General features: G+C 34.4%; 3 protein-coding genes across 3 annotated transcripts; all 3 read right to left on the minus strand.

The window, feature by feature from the left end:
- Positions 1–9,659: 9,659 nt before the first annotated feature.
- LOC131645078 (root phototropism protein 3-like) lies at positions 9,660–12,737 on the minus strand. Its single transcript, XM_058915734.1, has 4 exons — positions 12,382–12,737; positions 12,185–12,254; positions 10,479–11,816; positions 9,660–10,392 (listed from the first exon to the last, which is right to left on the minus strand). Exons 1-4 carry the CDS (start codon positions 12,492–12,494, stop codon positions 9,835–9,837), a joined length of 2,079 nt encoding a protein of 692 aa, XP_058771717.1. The 5' UTR covers positions 12,495–12,737; the 3' UTR covers positions 9,660–9,834.
- A 2,563-nt stretch (positions 12,738–15,300) lies between these two features.
- Positions 15,301–19,644, minus strand: LOC131645079 (uncharacterized). The gene is made up of 8 exons (XM_058915735.1): positions 19,392–19,644; positions 19,147–19,270; positions 18,679–18,892; positions 17,151–17,317; positions 16,887–17,011; positions 16,165–16,225; positions 15,738–15,786; positions 15,301–15,563 (listed from the first exon to the last, which is right to left on the minus strand). Exons 2-8 carry the CDS (start codon positions 19,261–19,263, stop codon positions 15,484–15,486), a joined length of 813 nt encoding a protein of 270 aa, XP_058771718.1. The 5' UTR covers positions 19,264–19,270; positions 19,392–19,644; the 3' UTR covers positions 15,301–15,483.
- Positions 19,645–21,727: 2,083 nt separating this feature from the next.
- Positions 21,728–23,260, minus strand: LOC131625079 (RING-H2 finger protein ATL54-like). The gene has a single exon (XM_058895978.1). The coding sequence runs from the start codon at positions 23,144–23,146 to the stop codon at positions 21,917–21,919; it is 1,230 nt and encodes a 409-aa protein (XP_058751961.1). The 5' UTR covers positions 23,147–23,260; the 3' UTR covers positions 21,728–21,916.
- Between the last annotated feature and the right edge of the window lie 28 nt (positions 23,261–23,288).

Consider the following 23,288-nt stretch of genomic DNA (forward strand, 5'->3'; position numbering starts at 1 on the left):
CACATCATCATGTGAATACTCCCTACTTTTTAAGGCAAGGTAAAAATTCATACAACAACACAAAGTTGAGGGTTCAAGAAAAAAGAATCAACATCCATGCAAAAAGGAAAACTAAATACTCAAAGATAAGCATTTAGAAAAAACAACATGGACATTGACAAAAAGGCTCAAAAGGGTTGACAAATGATCACACACTCACAAGGTGAATTGCATATTTGATTATGATGGTTGTGCTCAAAATGAAACAAAATGCCTTGATCCTTTTCATGCTTCTATAAAATCAACATAAACAAAAGATTAAGCATAATAAAATCCAGTTAAAACAAATATCGTGGCCTCCATCATATGTAAACAATGGAAAGCTTCTTCACATTTATGGTTTGGGAACTAAAGTCATTCAATCAACAAGCAAGTAATGCAAAATAATGAATGGTATGGTAATTGTACAAATGAAAAGTTTCCTAAACATGTTATGCTATAGAAAGCGATAAATGAGTACCTTGAATGATAAAATTTCAAAAACAATATCCTACCATACATCCGTAAGTTGAAACACTCAATCTTTGAAAAATCACCTAAAAAATCTTCGAATTAACGAATAAAATTTGAATCCAAACAACCAACAAAAGAATTAGAAAAACAAAACTATTATCTACTGCTAAATATCCTTGGTGAGAGTGGGAAACAGAATGGAACCAAGTAGAATTGGAACACTGCTGGTACAAAGCAAGAAAAGAAAATTTTGTTGTGCTCGCTAAGCAATGACAGTAAAATTCAGAAAAACCATAACAGAATTAGGTGTTCCAGCCCTCTCCACTTCACCTAAATACCCTTTAAACATAAAAATAAACAAAATTTTACAACCGTTGGGGTGCCTCCCAACAAGCGCTTGTTTTACGTTGTTAGCTCGACACCTTTATTGTTTCGGTGTTTGGAAAGTAGCTTCCTCCCGTCATGCCATGGCGACGTCTCACCGCACAAGCCAAAAGAAAGTGTCCTAACCAAACACTCAATAAACGTTACATGTACAAATATATACAACAATTATACAAACTTAAAAGAAAACACACAGATACAAATATGTACATGAACAAACACATATATACAAACATGGAACACATATAATACAAAAAGAGAAAAATTGGTGAATGTTGAATACGCAAGTTGAAAAGTGAAGACTTGTAATTAAAGAGTTAATCCTAGATCAACATGCTTCACCAACGTTCACCAAAAAAAGTATACTTATATGTAACATATACAAATAAATTTATATGGTGAATATAAACAAGTAAACATGTACAAGTAAATACATATATATATATATATATATATATAAGTGAAAATGTACAATATATACGTTATATACAAATCTCAAAACCACGGAAACTATTGCGATGCAATTCAAGCAACCATCCCCAGCAACGACGCCATTTTGTTGAAGCATGCATAGCGGCAAACAACAAATGTTTTGGAAATATTTATCCGGGATTTATCGAGTCCACAAAGATGGTGAGAATTCCATTCAATAGTTTCTACGGTTTCGAAATTGGGTTTGAATGACAAAAGTATAAGAATGGAAAAGTAAAATATATGAACAGAAAAGAATTCATTCTTCGAAAAAATAAGACTTATCAAGCTTTACATATGATCTACTTCTTACAAACTTAAACTTGTCGACTAATTATACTTAATCCACGATATTCGTCTATGTTATCACGTATCTCTCACATAAGTGTTCATCTCTGAAGCACCTACGAGACAATTCACAACTAAGGTTATCTCTAACGCAAAGTCGCGAGAACATCCGTATTCTCGCGTCGACGATCTCTCGCGCGCCGCTCAAACACAAAAGCATTAAGTACTGATACCCACAGTGATTGTTAGCTCTAAATATATCTATAGAGTTCAGAAACTAACAGATAATCATCCAAGATAAGGATTCAAGAATTTTATCTCTAAAGCAACCCAAATCCCAAGCACAAAACAAAAATCTAAGACAACAACCAACACAGATTTATAAAGCAAGTTTTATATAACGCCATGGACGACAAATATACATGAGTTCAAAGTAAATACATACACAAAACCCAACTATAAGAGAAAACACAAAGAGGAAGAGAAATGAATCGAAAATCTCCCGGTTTGTCAGATCCGTTCGACGCTCAATCCACCTCCAATCACCCAAATGCAAGCTCCATAGTTGTTTTCTAACCTAATCTACCCTAAGAATGAACGTTTGATGAGTTGGGAACAAATACCCCAAAACATAACCTAAAAAATGTGATTTCCCCCTTTTAACGAGCTTCTATATCAAGAAATCTCGCTTGGCGTGCTTGATCTCGCTAAGCGGGTAGCAGAAAAAACCAAATTTTGTTTTCGCCGTAACTTGAGAACCATAACTCCGAATTGCGCCCGGTTCAAAGTATTGAAAAGCTTATTCAATGCTCTATCTAACAATGACTAAATGACAACCTAATTGATAATTTTTATCATCCTTATTTTGAGCCTTATTCTTTGATGAATTGGTAAAATTTGCATTCTTGAAGCGTAACCTTTGGTCATTATTACTCAATGCTCCAAATATGGATGAATACCTATAAAATGAATGGAAAACTATTAATTGGTATAAAAATGAATCAAAAACACAATTATGCACATATTTACACAAAAGTTAGAATTTTATTACAAAAACCATAAGAATAGAATCGATAAGTGCCACAAATATATACTCAAAATATCGATATTTTGGCACCTATCAATCAGCCAATTCAAAAAAAATTATAGACATTATCTTTACTTTTACCTTTCAACAATATAAACTTGTCAGAAATATCTTACCTTTGAACACTATAGACTTGTTCGAAATATTAATGAATGTACATATGTTCTTATTAAACATCACTTCATAACTACTGTCACAAAATTGACTAATGCTAAGTAGGTGGTCATGTTTAAGTCCATCTTCAAGCCAAACATTATTGATAGAGATAGAGGGGTTACCAATAGAACCCATACCAATGATCTTGCCTTTATGGTTTCCTCCAAATTGAATATTTCTTCACTCTTTTAGAGTGGGGGTTTGGACCATATGCTTTTCTTGTGTCATATGTCGTGAGCAGCCACTGTCCAGGTACCACGACTGCTGTTTTGCTCCTCACTTTAAGCATATATGTAGAAAAAACAATTTCGGGCTATCCATAATCTGATGAATCATTTGGGGTTAGTTGTGAAAAATATCTTCTAACCTTGTACCTTAGCCTTTAGGTAGTGAGGATTGAGATTATTCAAGACTTTTGATTTAAAACTTTTAGGTCTTGAATAGTTCTTAGCCTTTGATTCTAAATCCTTCATAATCTTGGACTTTAGAATGATGAATTTTGGTTTCTCAAGAACCTTAAACTTTGAGGTATGTGGTTCAGATATCTCCAAAAATTTTGATTCTTAATATTTAAAAGTTTAAAATACAAGTTTGATCATATTTTAAGGATTGGATTCAAAAAAAAAAATCTATTAAGTGGTGGAAGAGATTTTTTACTATCTTATTTAAGTATTTTTTTAGATTTATTAAATCTTGTTTCAATTAATATAATTTATTGAATTAAAATAAAAGTATTTTTGCTATATTATCAATAAATATAGTATATAAAAAATCAACTTTTGATTATATTTTGTTAAACTATATATCAAAAAAATTATATTTTATTAGGAAGGGAGTAGGTGTTATGGTGAGCTATTGTTTTATGACATTTCATAGAAATTAGTAATATAATAAGAATTCAATTTGAAACTGACTTAGAAAATTTGTATTGTTTTATAAAATTGTGGCACTAAAACATATTTACTCACAAGTACACTAATAAATTATGGAAACAAAATGTCTATTTTCTTAAAAATTAAGTACCAAAAAAAAAAAAAAACTTTAGTCATAGAGAAAATAGAAGACAAAAATATAAGTAATTAAAATGAAAAAAAATTAACTTTTCTAAATAAGAAGACTCCAACTATACTTGAAACAAATTTTCCACATTTGATTTGGTTATTTCTAGATAAATACTGCTCCTAGAATTTAAGAATAAAACAATACCAAAATAAATAAATAAAAGAAAAAGTGTGTGTCGTGTCTTTAGCAAACATAAGTTGCAATTATGAAGCATTTGACATTGAGATGACCATATAGACTTTAGAGACATATCTTATCATTCATTTTCACTATCAATAAAACTAAACTAAAATTGATATGGATAATTGGCGATGTAGGTAACACTTATAAGGTTAATATATTGGTAGTCGTTTGATTAAGATTATGTGATTGAAATTTTAAAATTTAAAATTTAGATTTTAATCTATATAATGTGAAAATCTCTTGCCATGTCACATGACAATTGAATTTATAGGTAGATGAGAATAAGTAGTGTCTAATAACATGCTTATAGGTAGGTGAGAATAAACCGTGTCAATTAACATGTTTATTTAAATTATTATTATTATTATTATTATTATTATTATTATTATTATTATTATTATTATTATGATTTTTTATTTTATTCATTAGATATCTTCTAATGTGTGAAAGGATATATATATATATATATATATATATATATATATATATATATATATATATATATATATATATATATATATATATATATATGGTGGTGATCTCACTCGTCTTCTTCGTTCATAAGGTTGAAGTCTTGTGTGAGTGTCTTAGTGTTTCAGTTAGGTTGAAGCGAGGTTTGTTGCTAGTTATCTCGCTATGGTTTGATTTCGTCCCTAGTGCTTATAAGTTCATTTTCTTTTCCTTTTCTTTGTCTCGATCTTGCCCATTTCAAGCTTTTCTCCTTTCTGCGATCTTGTGTTAAGGCAGGCTGACATCAGAAGGATGAACTCTATAAACGAGTAACTCGAAGCCAACTGGAAAGGACTATACATGATCAAGACCAACACAGAAAGTGGAGCTTACACTCTAGAGTTGAGGAGTTCATCCCTAGGATGTGGAATACTACAAAACATAAATAGTTTTATAGCTAAGTATTCCAAAGTTCTAGAAAAGATTGTAATTATCCACACTCTTGGGTAATATTCCAATATGAAAGTACAATGTTCTTTAGTGGGAGTGTTTTAATATTTGTTAAAGAAAGCATAGTGCAAGGCAGTTATGGCACGCAAAATCATGTTGGCGCACCCCCTCTTGGTAGCTAGCCACTTCAAAGAATAGGTGGTGAAGCTCACAATATACAAAACTTGAATAAGGCTAAAACCTAGGGGCAAGGAAGAAGACACAATCGTATGTTGGAAACGGTCCTCGCCGATATTGAAGCTTACGAAAAATTCCAAGAAAAGGACAAGTAAAAATAAACGATGAAAAATCGTATGCGAATAAATAATGAAACAAAATCGTAGGCGAATAAACAATGAAACAAAATTATGGGCCAATAAGCGGTGAAACAGAGAAAGCGGGGAAACACACCAAACCAAAGAGAAAAAAAATAAATTATCGTGAAGTAAAATCTTGCTTGACGTAAATTACAAAAAGCCTCAAAGACATCAAAAGATTACAAAATCACTTATTTTCCTCCTCAGTCTCATCCTGGTCGCTGACAATCTCCACGTCAACAACCTTCTTATGGGGGTGCATCTACAGTCGAGAAACTGGATGAACAAGAACAACACCTACACTTGGTCACAAATGTTCTTGAAAGGATCAAAGACTTCTTTGATACTTTCACCAACGACCTCATCACATTCCTTCTTCAATGGAGCCATATGATCCTTATGGGCTTTACTCTCCTTCCCCCAAAGCTTCCTCGGCTACAGTAACCCAGGATGACAATGTCTCCTCAAAAGTCTTCTCTTTTCAAGGGCTTTCTCTTTATCATCCAGATACCCCTATAGACTGGAGACCTTGATAACCATGTCAGAAGGAGTACCGCAGGCATCCACTTCCTCTTGGGGACTAGACAACTTATCTACTTCTTTTTGTAGCCTCTCCACCTCTTTCTAGTGCTTGGATGCCTTCTCTTGAATCTAGATCTGCTCATTGTTAGCAGCCTCATAATTATTCCTCCATTGATCCTTAACTTTAGAGGGGTTGCTTGGAACAAGTATTTCCCCTCGACCAACAACTTCCAGAGTTATCAAGGAAGCACCATAAAACATGTGGAAGAAGATCTCTGTTATCTGCTTTAATTTACTAGTGTAGGAAAGTCCTTAATACAAAAGCACATACATCATGGGAAGACCGAGGAACCTAAGAAGGGGAGATGGTTGGAAGCTTGGGAGGAGGAATTTAGGACCGATAAGACTAATCCCTGCAGTGCCATAACCAAATGATTTGGACCTCTTGTTCGAACCTTCTTACTCTATTAATTTTTTATCCTGACTTCACTTATTATTTCCACCAACCGTTGCAAACAACTGGTCAATGGACATTTTGCTCCACCTTTCATCCTGTTATAGGAGGAACTGGATAATTATGAGCAATGGTAAATACATCGATGTTTTTAGAGCGTTGGTCAATCATCAGCTCTACTTGAGTAGAAATCAGAGTGGGAAGAGGAGTCTAGAGTGCAGTAGCCATCGACTTGGCCTTTTTCCTAGAAAAATATTTCTGACAAGTACCATGGTATCAACAAAATAAAGTAAGAATAATTAGCAAACATCAAAGGAATACTAAAAGCAAGTGTAGAAACAAATTGTCTCCTCTCTCCAAAGATTTCTTCCTTTCCTGGTTATCATTCGCGTCCACTACTGTCCAAGTGTTGATAACTCGTCTTTCCTTCATAGAAGGTTCCACATCTGAAGTACATATACCCTCTTTAAAACCCAAGTATTTCTTGAAGGCTATAAAGTCCTCCTTCATTCGCACCTCTCATGGGGCCAGCTTTTCATAAGTAGGGATGGGAATAGGACAGGCCAGTCTACAAGGGCATATGGCTTAGCCTACTTAAGGCTAGGTCAGACCAGACTTATTTAACAAAAAGGGCAGGCTTAGGCTTTTTCAAAAGCCTATTTAATTAAATAGGCCAGGTTCAGGCTATTAAAAAAGCCTATGAAGCCTTATAGGCCGACATATATTTTCATGTATATTAAAAATAAGCTAAATTGAGTAACCTATATATGCATATATATTAGCAAAAATGCTAAATAGGTTGACCTATATATGCATATATATTAGAACAAAGACTAAATATGTCGGCCTAAATATACATATATAGACCGACTTATAAAACATAAGTAATATGGATAATTGAAAATCTTAATGAGAAATAGGCTTTTAAATAGGATTTCAGGCCAGATCAAACTTTTAAAAAGGCCAGGTCAGGCCAAAAAAAGAGTCTATGATAGGCCAAAGGCCAGACTCAGGCCTTTTAAGTTTATCATAGGCTAGGCCCAGACCTTATAAAGCCTAGCCTAGCCTATTTCCACCCTTATTCATAAATGACTGAATGGTTGTGTGATTCCCATATAAAATGGCTCCAGACATGACATTTTCAAATTTTCCCTTTACATTTGACTAGAGCAAAGGAAGGAGGTCCGGTCACAGTAGATTCTCCCTTAGGGACCCTATACAATATTGAATGGGCTGCTAGAGTCCGAGGAGTTATAAGAAAGAAATGATCCTTAAAATTCTTCCAACCATCTATATAAACGTCCAACATCTTGGATGCAGAATAAAGAGGGAAAAACCCCTGTCCACATTGGGGATCCTTCAAGTTGCGTGGCACAAAAAATAAATTAAAAAAGAGATCCAGGGGTGGTTCTTTGTCCCGATACTCCCAAGTATTGATATACTTTAAAGAATTCCTAGGTTGTTGGATGTAGATGAGAAAATCTCCATGCACCTTAGTATCCCCTCCTCAAACCCGATGAAAGGTAACTGAGTTTCGACCGAGTAAAGAATCATTCATAAGAGGGGATGGAGCACCCATTAAAAGAGTTGCAAACCTCTTTCTAGTATCAGAGGAATATGCCACTCCTACATGAACTTCCTCCACTCTCAGCACTATTAAAATAAGAGACCCTCCCCTCCATTTCAATGTCCACCCAACAGTACAAGTGAGCATCTTCCGCCTCCGATGAACCTACACGTCTCTGTCAAGCCATGGCTTCCCATCTCTCTTAAAAAAAGTAATGTTGGTAAAAAACTGCATTATTGCTCCGAAAAAGTAAGATGATCTCTAATTTCTATATCACTAGGATTCTGACCATATGCAACTCTAAAGGTACTGGCAAAAAAAGAGCTCTTTGTTCATCTTAAGCTGCTATAGCAGCATCAAGATTCATGTGAGATTTGATAGAGGAAGAAAGACATATAATCACCTCCCTTAAATCATGGCTGCTTAAATTTCCCTCTACATCTTCTTTAAAAGATTTGTCAGTAATTCCCTTAGTAGAAACAGTGAGGGGTCCATCACCACTCTCTGTAGAACTGTCACCAGACTCAGAACTATCACTAAGTATAATAAAAATAGGGTTGACATATTTAACTTATACTGAATCAAAATTTGGGGAATTTGGATTTTCATATATTGCTGATAATGGAGAATCTCCATCACTAGGCTCATCAATTTGTTCTTAGGAATATTTTTTATATTTTCCATAGTAAAGACAAGAAAGCTAAGCAACAAAATTAAGGGAAAAAGGGGCTATAAATGGTACATGATTAAAGAAGCGGATAGATGAAACAACTAGAAGAAAGAGAAACTCGAAAATGAGGATGAATCAAGAACATTGGATCCAAATAGAAAGGACAGGTAGCAAAATCAGGTCATGGGAGCTTAGCAAAGAAGAAAGGATTTGAAAAGGAACAGTATGTATCAGTTGGAAGAAGGAATGAAAATTGTTTGAAAAGTCAAGTTAATCTTTATATAATGAAGCAAGATGGATTAATCAACGCTGGAAAATGAAAGAAAATAGAAAGATGAAAAATCAAGGGTCAAACCTCACCTCGAAAATATAACAGAACTCGAGTGCACTCGAGCACCCTAGGAGGAAGCATCACGCCCCGACCTACGAGTCTAGGGCCTTGTGTGAAGAAAAACATGTGAAACGTCTCAATGATGAAATTAGCATTTAATGTAAATGTCCCCTAATTTCTTTAACTTCTAAACATAAGATCCCGACTAAGGATACCCGTCCCGGTTTCTTGAAAGATTTCTCGTACATCACGCCACAGCAAGCCTTGGAGGCAATTGTGTTTGGTCGGCCACAAGTCCAATATTGCTTAGGTCCAATTGTTGCTCATTGTATATAAACCACCGCGTGAGCAGTAAAAGGGTATGATTCTATTTATAATTCACTCGCCCTTTTTCCATTCACTCAAATTTGGACATTGGAGTACTAACTTGCAGGTCCGCCCCGCACAATTGCATCGGAATAGCCTACACCACCACATGGAATACAACCACCAACATTCCTAGTTTTCGTTTTCGAACGGAAACAAATACATATTAAATAAAAAAAAATCAAAATTTCTATCATTCTAAAATATTCAAAATTTCTATCATTCTATTAAACGTATATTTATTTATGCATGATGACATGATTTTATCTTGGAGTACAGGCCTTGTCTCTTTCTTCTCTCTTCCCTACTTATGAACTTTGTTTTGCTACTTAATTTCATCCTCATAATATAACACTTTCATCTATAAACATTCTGATACATAATTCTCTCTTTTTTCTGATTGAATGTGTTCCTTGGAAATGAATACAAAGAGCATAGAATCAACAGATTTTTACATATAACTTAAACAAAATCATTTTTGTGATTGACTTGTCTTCAAATTACAATATCGCAAATCAACTGAAAATTTTCTCATCATACAGGAATCAAGATATTGAATTTCTCCATCTTCTAGTACTCTTTCTGTTCTGTTCTGCAGAAGCTAGATTATTACTCCGAGGCGAAATATCGTGATCATGGTTCTGCACACTTGTCATCTTTGTTAGTTTGCTCAATTTCTTCCAACCACTACTCCAAGCTGAACTTTGCTTCTGCTTTAACATCTTATCAAACTGTTTCTGCAAATTTTCCATATCGTTTTGAAGCTCCAAATACTTCGCTTTCACGCTCTCCAGCTCAAATTTTAGTGTGTTGACATCTTTTTTAGCAGCTGTCCATCCTTCTTGGAATGACTGCGGAGTCGCCTCGAGTAGCGTTTTTCGGTTCGTAACCATTGGTTGAGTAAAGGTTTCAACATCTTTCAAAGAAGGATTGGATAGTGCAGTGCTTATCTTTACCTGTTCCGCGAATAGGACTTGCACAACTACTCTTAACGGAAGCCTTTCGTTTTGTGCCGCGTGCATGCATGCGTCAATTGAGAGTTTCTGACAATCCATTACGCGACAGAGTCGCTTCCTTTCATGCTCAGATAGCGTCGGATGTGCCTGTTAGTTAACTTCACCGTTAAGAAATCCATCAACCATAGAAATCGAAATCAAAATCACATGTTCTAGAAACAGAAAATATTTACCTTAAGATAGGAATCAATAGCTCTATAAAGACCATCATCGCAGGTTCTAGCCGATTCAGGTAAAGCTTCAGCAAGTACTTGAAATTTCGTCAATGAAAGGTTTCGATCTCTTGAAACTTCTGTAAGATAGCTATCAACAAGTCTTGCTACTCTTGCTTTTGCATTAAGGTTACTTCCTAAATGTTTCTCGGAAATCGAGTGTCTTGTTGGACTAGAACTTTCGGTTTGTTCTTGCACAAGAAAATGCTCGAGTAGCCTCAAAACAAGATCGACATCATACATCATTGTTTCTCCTTTGTTATAACAAGGAATCAAGAGATCAGAAAGTGTCGCTTGCTCGAATTGCATTCCGACTCTTTTCTCTAATTCCGTAACCAACGCAGGTGCAACTTTTAACATGATTGCCATTCTCAGAAGCCTAAGAAGAAAAGTGCACGAAACCGTATCTTTCTGAGGAGGAATAATGCTTATGAGACTCTCAATGATCATTCTTTGCTCTTTAGCTTGAAGAGTTGAAGTTTCGTCTCTTGTTCCGCCCGATACAATCATATGAAGTCCACCACCGCCGCCTTTAATCCAGTTACTACCGCTACTGCTACCACTACTACTACTAAGACTATTACCAATACCGTAATTGCTTGTTTCGTCGAATGTGATTGTTGTTTCGCTAACCAACCCTTGTAGCCATTTAGTTGCATAATGCATTATCGCAGCTCCGATTAACTCAAATCGCATTCCCTTAACCTTAATAGCAGTAATGACTCTAACGAAATGATCAATCCTAAGAATCGAAACATCTTCGAACCACCAATCCGGAGGAACTAATTGATTCTTACTCGGACTCGTTGCATCTTTCATCATATCATTATTAATACTATTACTATTCCATCTCGGACTTGAAATTTTCGACGATGTTCTTCCAGTGTAAGACCACCTTATCCCTTTTGGATTAGCACAAGCTTTCCAAGCAATCGACTCGCTGCATCTTCGAACGATTTGAAGATTCTCCGACCACGGTGAAAGCTTTTCGCAGCTTTTCAAAACCACTATAGAATCTCTCCACGACGATAAAACAACATAGCTAAGAAACGCTTCAGTTTTGAATATAAGATTCCCTTCTTCTAAATCTTCTGTCATTTCTAAATACTCAGCCGAACATCTTAGTCCCGAGATATTTCCGGCCGTTAAATCAACAGCAATTCCATAACAAAACTTCGCCGCAAGTTCAAATGCCTCAAATCCACCCGGAATATCATTCATAACTACCTTATTCACATCCGATTCGCGCGATTCGTATATGATTCTACTCATCTTCCCACTTCGAGATATTAGAGGATACTTTCACAACAAAAACAACAAATCACACTCAACATATAGTAGCACAAAAAAATGGTTCGCAATCGCGAAAACGGCCGCGACAAAACAGTTTTGACAGATGCCGATACCGATAACGTTATCACCATTTTTTATATTAAAGAACAAATTGTAGATAATTTACACCATGACCACCGCAATCAGTATCACGACACCTGGATCGACCGAAATCGCGAAACCCTTTACGCGACGGCGACTGTTTTTTATAAAATTACGATTTTTTAACAAGGACTAAACTCGAAAGTTCACCGAATTTTGTATAGACTAAAAACATATTTAACCTTCAAAATCACGAAAAAAGAAAATCATAGATTGAATGAATTGAAAGATACCTTGTGTAAGTGGAAATTAGCTTCTCCAATTTGAACAAGAAAATCACTTGGAATATCAGTTGCAACATACCTGCATTAAAAAAACTTTAGATTTTTAGTAACTTTTTCAAAATGTAATAAACCATTACTAATCAAAATTATACAGAAATAGCAGACAAACAGACAACAAACTGCGCCGCTGTATATAATTAACATACCAAGAGTGACCTCTTTGAAGAAATCCTTGAGTCTTAACACTAAGTTTGTTTGAAGTGAGAATTCCATCTCCATATTTGTGTCTAGCAGCTGAATCACTCTCAGATTCCCACATGCTGAATGGAAAAAAAACCAGATTCACAGAATGTATGAACTGTTGTAAAAGGAAAGTAACTTTAACTTTGAATCAAAACCAAAAATATTTTAAGTTATCTTAAAAATTGTTGGTTTCTTTGAAGAACAAAAAATTGTTGGTGTTACAGGCTGTGATGAATGGGAATAATAGTGAATGGATTTTATGATATGGATTAGATGATGGAAATGTATGCATATAAGGACAGTGGCTGTTTCTTAGTGTCTTTATGTCACAATTTACATGTCTTTTCCTTTTCACCTTACTTTTTTATTCTTTTCATTTTTGTTATGTTAAAGACATTCCTTTTATGATTAATAAATTCATGTGAAGATTTAGTTGATGGATAATGTATAAAGTATCTTTGTTGGAAACTAATACTACCTCATTTTCTAATTATAAATTTTTTTTTAGTTTATTTTTTATTATAAAATTTCTTTTAATTAATTATTTATAGTAAACAGATTGGCGGTGGATGATGGGATGGGAGAGAAAAATGAATGTGACTTGTGTGGTTCTATGTTTTGTAGTGCTACTTGCACCAAAATTTGACACTTGGTGTTTTTACAACCGTTCAGATTATATGTTGTAATAAATAAAAACACTAGTTTATTTAAGAATTATATTATATAATAATTTACAAATGTTGTAATAAATAAATGAAATAATTTATTTGAGAATTATATTATACAAATTTTTACAAATATTATACAAGGGTGTGTTTGTTTCAAGGTTGTAAAAAAGATTCCCAGGAATATGGCCATGGGAATGCAACATTCCCATGTTTGTTTAAGTTTAAAAAAATTATTCCAAGGCATTTTTTATTCCCAGGATTCTTATTTACACATGACTTTTTTATTTTTATTCCAAGGTTTAAAGGGTGGGAATATAATATTCCTATGGGAATAAGTTCAACCAACTTTAACTTCCCACTATCACTCACACTTATTATTATTTTTTATTTTTTAATATTTTTAAATTAAACAAATTTTATCATTATTCCTAGGAAACAAAATTCTTACCAAACATATAAGTTGGAATAATATTCCAAAGAATACTAATACTGGGAATATCATTTCAAGGAATAATTTTTCTAACCTTGAAACAAACACACCCCAAGCAATTGTACTCCGGTGATAAAGAAGTTTTTACAAATTAACTACTACTCATTAACATAATTGATTTGTAATTGTAATGATAAGGAAGGATTAGTCTAGAACGTGATTTAGGCTATGTTTGGGAGTTTGGAGGGGAAGGGAGGGGAGGACTTTGAAAAATAAGAAGAATTGGGTGAAAAGGATAAAAAGATTTTGGGTAGGAGGGTTTTGGAGGGTTTGAGTTTATTCATAACACCAAAAACCCCATAAAATGGGGGAACTCAAAAATTGTATTGAATGAGGGTTTTGAAGGGCTTACATAAATTTTTGAAATATCTTTTAGGTTGTTATAGTATTTTGAAAATTAAAAATTTTGTAATGATAATGACTCTTTTATCATTCTAAACAAAATCATTTTTTCAAAAAATGTCAAATATTTTTCTATATTTTTTTAAAATTTTATTTTTGGAAGCCTTCTCCTCCCCTCCCCTCCAAACTCCCAAACATAGCGTTAAGGTTTTGGTAAAAAAGGAAGTGTATGTGTATGGAATGATTTGTGGGTTACTAGTTTATAAAGTGTGAATTCAACACATGCAAAGTCGTACCAATTTGTCTCTTATTACGGCCCCCCCTCAAACGGATTCATTTTTTGTTTTGCCATGCCCATGCACTAAATGAATTTGAACTACCACCAAAATATATACATGGAGCCAAAGGGGACCCCCGCCTTGTATTGCCTGCATTAGTTCAGAGTTTAGACCCACATTCTTTACTCTGCTCCCCTCCATGGCGGATGTACATTTTTAGACGTAGATATGCAGCTGAAGCTCGTGCTGAAGCTCGTGCGTCTGTTCCACCCTTGTTTTTTTGGAAATTTAGACCCACATCTTTAATAATGTCCATCCGCGCTTATAACATGCAGTTCAAGCTCATGCGCATGTCCTACCCTTGTTTTTCTGGAATTGACTACAATTTTATGCTCAGATCCTTAATAATGTCTATCCGCTTATAAGGTTAGGCTCACATCCTTAATAATGTCTATCCGCTTATAAGGTGCAGCTCAATCTCGTGCGCCTATTCCACCTTTGTATCCGCTTATAAGGTGCAGCTCAATCTCGTGCGCCTATTCCACCTTTGTTTTTCCGGAACAGACTATAATTTTAGGTCCTCATCCTTAATATTTGTCTGCTTATAAGATGCAGCTCAAGCTCGTGCGCCTGTCCCACCCTTATTTTTCTAAAATAGACTACAGTTTTAGGCTAACATCCTTAATAATGTTTGTCCGCTTATAAGGTGCAGCTCAAAGTCGTGTGTCTGTCCCACCCTTGTTTTTTTGAAACAGACTATAATTTTAGGCCCACATTCTTAATAATGTCCATATACTCCTTTTTTTTTTTTGGGAGACTTTAACCGGACAAACATGTCAATTTGCTCGTTCTAAATAAAATCATAACATGTATGCGTTTTAAATTGATTTCAATTATTATTAAAATTGTCATAATTTGTGTTTATTCTATATTAAGAAATTACATAAAAATCCTCCAAAGGTCTGTTTGGGAGGACAATTTTGAAAATAAGGAATGACTTATTTTTTAAATAAAACATTAAAATATTCCTAAGTATATATTATGGTTTTCATTAAAAAATAATAATTAAAATCTTAAGTATATTATAAGATATAGACATAATCCTTCAAAATATTTCTCAGCCATTTCGGCCCTTTTCTTTTCTCCTTTATGTGAGCAAGAACTAACTAAAGCTTTATGGAGAACAATACAGTCTTATATCGTGATTATTTAGAGAAAAAAATGTTTAAAAAAATAACAGCATGTATTTTACATTTACTTAATTGTAAATTAGAAACCAATACTTTATCATTGGTGCCCATTTTTGCTTTTGATCTCATGCTTCAAAGAGGTAAACATGAAATTTCCTGATAATAGTGCTTCTTTATCTGCACATTTCAAATTCCATGACTTAGTAAATGCAAAGTGGAAAGAGGGGAAAAGTATATATTCATAAGATCTGCAGAGTTGTTAATATTATGGATACTGAAGTGTGCGGGAAGTTGATTTTCGCCCACTTCAAGATACATAATATGTTATATGCAGAAACAGCTATTATTTACCTGTTAAAGTCATGCAACTTACTTCCCTTTGAGCATACCTGGCCAATGCCTATAATAAAAACTTGATTTTCAGTATCAATGTTGTTATACTCAATATAATTGAGGAAAAGAATAAGCATTGTGAAAGCCATTATATTATGTGAGTATATCAAAAGATATCAATTATAAAAGCGATAATACTTCAAGCGAAGCCAAAATGTTAAACCGAGAGTTTCAACTGTCAATTAAATGAAGTAACACGACTGATGAATGCTTAATGGCTAATAAATTGTATGACTTGAATTGGTCTCTCGGTTCAACATCTCGGTTTAGATAGATTTTTGAGGAAATGTCGCATTTCCAAAAGATTACATTAGAGACGTCGTACACAATATAATATCTGTTCCACAAAAATAATGAATTTTTTAACATCACTTAGAAAGCATACCTGCACTGATTGCAATGCAGCTTTGTCTGGTGTTGAAGAACCATCGTCTGAGAATATATTCCTGGAAAAAAAACACATAAGCATATATTTTTTCTTAGAATTTGAGTTGTGCTTAACTTAACCTCTACAAAACCAGTTTGTGAGGTGAGGGATGCCTCCAACTTATAAACATACTTGCAGGTTGCAAAATGCAAATCATATCTCATCTAATGCAGGACTCTCAACACTTTTTTTGGAATATAAGAAACTATCTTATACAGTTATACTAATAACCTTGCAAAGATATTGTATGAGTATACTAATTTATTTTTCAAGAGCAGTTTATAATCTTAAAGTATCTAAGACTATATCTTAGGAATTTAATTTTATATTACTAAAATATTACTATGATTTGTGTCCTGATTTTTCTATTTAATTATGACTAGGAGTCACGTATCACTATTTATAAGGGTTGGGGTTTAGTCTTATGTTTAAGCTACTATCAAGTTATTATCAATAATACTCAAGCTCTTAGTACTTCTCTCATCCTTTTTATCTAAAACCCATTACTTTAATAACTTCGAATAAAGTAGAAAGTTCATATGAAGTATGCAATGGGACTGCTTCTTCACTCTATCACTATTCAAAACGGTGGTATACAGACAAATAGTTGATCGGCAGTTTCCTACTTCCAACGGGTGCAAAAAGAGCAGTGAAGAGGATACCTTCATATCAAAACCTACCTCCATATAATACTGGCAAAATCACCCGGTTTAGCTTCTGGCAGTATAGCAGCATCATAAGCAACAATATTCCCATAAAAAATCTTCTCAAGCTCCTTCATCCACTTAATCAGTAGTAGGTTAACCTGCATTTCAAATTAAACTACCATAATTCAACAAGAGAGGCCACTAACTACATCTACTCCAACTATTTTGGAAAAAATTGTGAAAAAGAATTTATGGTAAAAATATTATATCTATATCTATTTGTAGAAGACAACTGACCCCTGCTTTGGACACTCTAACCTCCACATCGTGATTGTAGATTTCATAAAGGTACTGCCCAAATTCAACACCCTCACTTCCCTCTTGCTTAATACGGCGCAAGTAAAACCACATGTGAAGTACAAGCAAAGAGAATGTTGTTTTGAATGTTTTCTCCAAGTTAAACACTGCAAACAGACGAAAAATGTTTATAGAATGTTACAAACTATAACACTAGTATGACAAGTGCTAATCCGCTTCAGACTCCTTCTACACCGAAATTGATTGACTTTGATTGATTTGCAAACATATAACTTTAGAAAGTGGTATGTCTAGCCACCAGAGACATGATGAGATTGCCTATATGAAGCTTTTTCCAGTTGTCTTTACTTAAATGGTTAGAACTTTAAAAGTGAGAAAAAAAGTATCAAAAAGATGAAATATAGTTTTGTTTAATTAAGATTTCTTTGATCCTTAGGAATGAAATCATTAGAGAAAACGTCAAGTAAACTCCTATTGTAAAAACGAAATTGCGGTGTCAGCCTATGTGATTTGGTCAGTAGCTTTGTTAAGGAGGGTAGACCACATTAAAGAAAACCCAATAGGGCAATTGTTTAAGGGAGAGTCCGAGGAAAATTATTATCCAAACCATTAAGATAGATTTGGATTTAAACGGTCTACCTTTGAACATGATTAATGATAGGAAATTCATATCATCCATATAGTCGACCTCGACCCTACCTACTAGGAAAATATTTTAGTCGTTATTATTTAAAATTTCTTTAATCTGAAAATATTTTCTCTATAATATACGGCTACCAATATAAAACAGGGAAAGAAAAAAATAAATATGAGTTAAAGAATAGAGGAAACTGAAAGGAACATTTCTGTCCCACAGTACATGTGGAGAAGTTAATATTTAATGTTGTATGCACGTATTTACAAAATTTTATTTATCGTCTACCAAATCAAATTCTGTTACTGGGGAGGATGGTTACCTAAAACATCCCGTAAGGGTAAACAAAACAAGTAGTATATTAGAGAAAATAGCCGCAACTCTTAGACTAAAAGACTAAGATGCACAGACATACATATCTCTGATATCTGTACTGTAAGAGAAAGATGACTGCAACCTCTACAGTGTTTGCGTAGGTATGTTTCTGTTGTAAACATGTTTCATCGTCAATAACTAATTTCCATGTTTGATACAAAATTTTATTAACCGGTAGGGCACTCGATTTCTAGAATTGGTTCCCTACTGTCTTTTCCTTCCAATTCCCTACTCATTCAATAACCGTCTAGTAACATAACTATTGCCTTAATACATAACTACACCCTAATAATATAACAATACTAATAAGAGATCTAAGTAACAAATATTAGTAGCTTAAAAAAACAGTTTATATCTTGTACAAAAACATAGTTCCATTTTATTTTATCTTTTGTTATATAAACAACTTTTACATAATCACTTACATGATAAGTTGTCTATGCAAACAGAGCCAATGTACAAGTGTTTCTAAATTGTAATGGCAGGAAGAAAACAGACCTTCGTAAATAAGCGGTTTCTCAACTTGAGAAACAATTCTTTTGTAAACAACATTAGCCCCTCGAATCGATTTGCTCTGCTTACTATAAAATAGCATGAGTTTGAGCATGAAACGTTTAAACCCCTGGTAATCAGGTTCATCAACTCTTAGAGGCGAGTCACGGGGCAGCGCCAGAGAACATGGTTTAGACCAAAACATTTTGTCTAGATTAACCTGCAAAGTACCCAAAAAATTATTCAATTTTTTATTTTTGCTATGTAGCACCGACACCTCTGAAAAAAGTGCATCCGTGTCGGTGCTAGTTCGTGATGCGTTTAATTAATTAATTAATTAATTTTAAATTATTATCGGTGTCAACCTGTCAGTGTCCGCGTGTCAGTGTCGTGTTTTCAATGCTTCATAGGGTTTTTGTGTGTGATTAGTTAGATTCGAGTAATAAAAAGGAGATTAAAATTGAAATTTCATACAGCGGGTTCAACTTTGTCTTCTATGATTGGTGCAGCTGCAACCCTAGCGTAGGTTTGATGCATTGGGGCACGAAGTTTGGAGAGTGGAATAATTGCTTTGGTCCATGTTCGAAACATTCTGATTCTGATTCAATCACAATAACAATCGCAATGAAAGGTTTTTGATTAATTGAAAGTAAGAGAGAACGATGATTGAATGAATAATGAAAATGAAATTGAAAGCAAAGAAAAGGAATTGGAGTTACTTTGGGAGTGATCTGTGGAGTGTAGGTAAGAATCACTTGGGGAAGTAGAAAAACTGCACTGCGAAATTCGGTGGACGAGGTGAGGAGGAAGGCGGCGCGGCGGACGAGAGGAGAGGAGAGGAGACGTGATCTGCGACTGAGGGAGATGGCTGTGTTGTGTGGCTGCCTGCGGGACAACGTCGCTCGCGTTCTTACATAAACCCACCGTTAAGATGTACCAAATCAAAACTAAATCTTTTAACTGCAATAAAATTAAATTTTAGCATTTTGTTGAAGTAGTCTTGTATACTTTTATTTCTAATGCATTTTGGTTAGTACATTATTATAAGGTTTTTTTTTTTACAAAATTCATTACAATGATATTAAAATTATTTTTAAATTGAGTTAGATAAGCATTTTATTATTAATTTAGTTAAGATAATTCCGTTACCTTTTTCTCTCATTCCTTCTCTTTACTCTTTATTTATCTCTTAATATCATTTTCTCTCTTTATTAAAAAAATATAATCAAGAGAGTGCGATTAAGATAGAGACAAAGAGGAAATAATTTTTTTTAAAAGGCTCTTGTAAAGGTCTAACTATTGAGTGTTATTTGGAAGTGAGCGACACTAACAGTCACAAAAATCCTATATTCAAAATAGGTAAAAGGTATAAGTACTCTAAGGTCGTGGACAATTGAAAGGTGTGTAGATGAAGGCATGAGGCGAATCTTCTAAGGCAACCATGTTAGCTCGCTCCTCTTCAGAGCACGACGATCATGTTAGCTTGCTCCTCTTCAGAGCAAGGCTCTAAGATGACCTCCCCATCGTTGCCTGTTCCAAAGAGGTTTAGGTATTTCCAAAAGGAAACCACCCTCTCTTCTAAGGTATGGTAAGTCTTTGAAGTCTCCATTCCTCGATGCTTTAATGAGTTGGTCGCCACAAACAACTTCGAATTTTCTAAGAAAGAACGGGAAGAAAGAGAGTCAATATCACTACTAGAATCGGAGGTACTCTCGTAACACTCCCAAACATCCTTGCTAAGATTGAAGAAAGTTTTAACGCAACTTGTCCAAATAGAATAAAAACTCTAAAAAATGTTGGTTGAAAATGAGTTGAGATCGTCCCTTTATAAGACTGAGAACTTAAGTCACCTAGGTCATGATGGCCTCCCCTAGACACTCTAATGGTTCTAAAATAATCTCAACACATATTATTTTCTAGAAGATGCGACGGAACCAAGGGTCTTCAATGGACTTGGCTTCCTAAGACAGACTCATCATCAATGACATTAAATACAACGCACGTTCCCTAAGTGGCGCTTGAGGAACTCGCCTCAAGCTTCGCTTAGAAAACTTAATATATGACCCATGATCTCGTAAAGGGAAATGAGGTGGTCGCCCGAAATGTTTAGCGAGCCTCTCAATAAGACTTGGATCTGACATCCATGATCTACCTCACTTATCATAGATTGTATATGAGGTGTCTAAGGAATAACGAAAACCATTTTCTCCACCTCGAGAGGAAGAGTCAATCTTCCCCCACACCCTCATGTTTAGGATATTGATGAGGAAACTTGAGAAATTAAATGTCTAACCTCTAAGGTCAATAAATTGCAAGAAGATATTATAGAGTCTCTCACAATCTTTACATCTAAGGTCAACTGGCTAAGGTCAAAGGATAATAATGGGTAATGCATTGAAGCCTATAAAAGTTACCAGTATTTGTTTTCAATTGACTTGAGCCAGAATTTAACACCATGTCCAAAATACATTCATTTTCATCCTAGATTAAAGGAGGCACGTCTTTATGCAAGACCATGGCACAATCACCGACTTTAATCATGGTTTACAAAAAAAAAAATTATGAGTTTAAACACCCAAATCATAGCAAGATGTGGAGAATGAAGACTTGTCGATTTGAAAAAAACCATGATGGTAAGAAAAAAGACAAGTAAAAGCACTTGGAGCAAGTATAAATCAACTGAAATCCTCTAAATTGATTTTTTTTGCAATCTTTGAAGTGTTCTCATTTTCAGTTTTGATTTGGTCTAATGGTATAGAGCATGAGTTTCATGGGAGGAAATGTGGAATTATAGGATGCCGTATATATTTCAATGATATACATCCGTGTGTAAATCTAATTGGGTTAGATCCAAATGTTTGGCAAGGTTTTGTTTTACTGCATCAAAGTATGACAGTACTATCACCCCTTCTTCAATACAAAGAAAAAAATGAACTTAGATTGAGAAACTTGTTGAAAATAATTTGATCATTAGTTGATCACAGAAGCTAAATATAGACACTAGAACACCACAATTTCATGTCATAAATAAATCTACATCATATATGGAGCAATATGAACAAAAACTGAGCACAATTTATTTGTAAATTATCATATACACTTGATGCATCACATAGTTTTTTTAATGCATACAGAAAACTTTGAAAATCTCAGCCTCTCAGCTTGTTGAGAGTTACTGACTTACAAGTATAAACTTCATTTATGAAGTTATAACATAAAAGCTAATAATAGTAACACAATTTAATCAAAAGTTTCTCAGAATAGCATTTGGCTTTTTCTGATTCCGGCTATACCAAGACAGAAGAAACTTCCCATTATATGAACTTGATCTCTTCATTGGACTAGCAACACCCTGCAAATATCTTGCTGACCTAAAAGAAAAACTACTACTAGTACTACCTTTCGATGTAGTTGCCAAATTCTCACTTCCATTAAACTTCAAAACACTGTCTTCATTACCATTAGGTTCTTTTGATATAACAGTTGCAACATCATTATTGATACCTGCAACAAAAGAATCATCCATAGAAACCGATCTCCTAGGCCGAGTACTAATACTACCGCTAACCGCGTCAACAACCCGCCTTTCATTTTCACATACCTCCAATTGCCCTCCTTCATCTTCCTCTTCTACAGCCCCATTACTCAATTCAGAATCAAAAACCCTATTTTCAAACCCTAAATTGGATTCAGTTTCACCCCTATTTTCATCAGAAACCTCAATTTGTGCACCAGAATCAACAACAATAGATTCCAAAGACTCAACCCTCGCAATTGCAGGATTAGTACTAACAATTGGAGCTCTACACATAGGACAATTAGTATGAGAACTAAGCCAAGTATCAATACAAGGTAAATGAAAAGCATGATGACACTTAGGTAAAAGCCTAAGACTCTCATCTTCTTCAAACTCACTCAAACAAACAGAACAATCCGTTCCTTCAATCAAACCTTCGCCTTTCTTATACTTGCAAACACTAATTGCATTTATAACCGATTGTTGAAGACCTTGAGTTCGAATATACCAAATCGGATGATCCACAATAGAATCATCATCATGTTGTTCATCATCAAAATTCATATCGATTTCTCGAGTTGCTGATTGTGGTGGTGGAGTTCTTGTCCTTGCCACTGTCCTTAACCTTGTTCTTGTTCTTCTTGACCTACAATTGACATAAATTGCACGAATACAAACAAGGAAGAAAATAAGAGCAAGAAGAGAAAGAGTGATGATGAAGTAATTGATGATTTTGTGCTGGTTTTGATTTGAATTGTAGAAAGGAAATTCTTGTTGCGGTGGTGGCGGTGGTGGTGGTGGTGGTGAAGAATAGTAATTAGGGTTTTGGAGATTGGTTAAACAGATATTGAAGCAAACAGTGCAATCTTTGTTAGATGAACAATTAGGTAAAGCTTCGTTTATGTGACAAATCGAGTCGCATATTTCTGGGATCAATTTTCTGTGATGTAATCCCATATTATAATTCTTCTATTCAGAAGAAGATGATGATGATAAAGTGAGGCTTACAGCTTTTACTTCTAAGCTTCCATTGAAGTAGTATTAAATTGAATCTTATACGAATGTTATTTTGTCAAGTTATTTTGTCTTTGACTTTTAA

The sequence above is a fragment of the Vicia villosa genome, linkage group LG1 (genome assembly GCF_029867415.1).
Source record: "Vicia villosa cultivar HV-30 ecotype Madison, WI linkage group LG1, Vvil1.0, whole genome shotgun sequence".
NCBI classification, from domain to species: domain Eukaryota; kingdom Viridiplantae; phylum Streptophyta; class Magnoliopsida; order Fabales; family Fabaceae; genus Vicia; species Vicia villosa.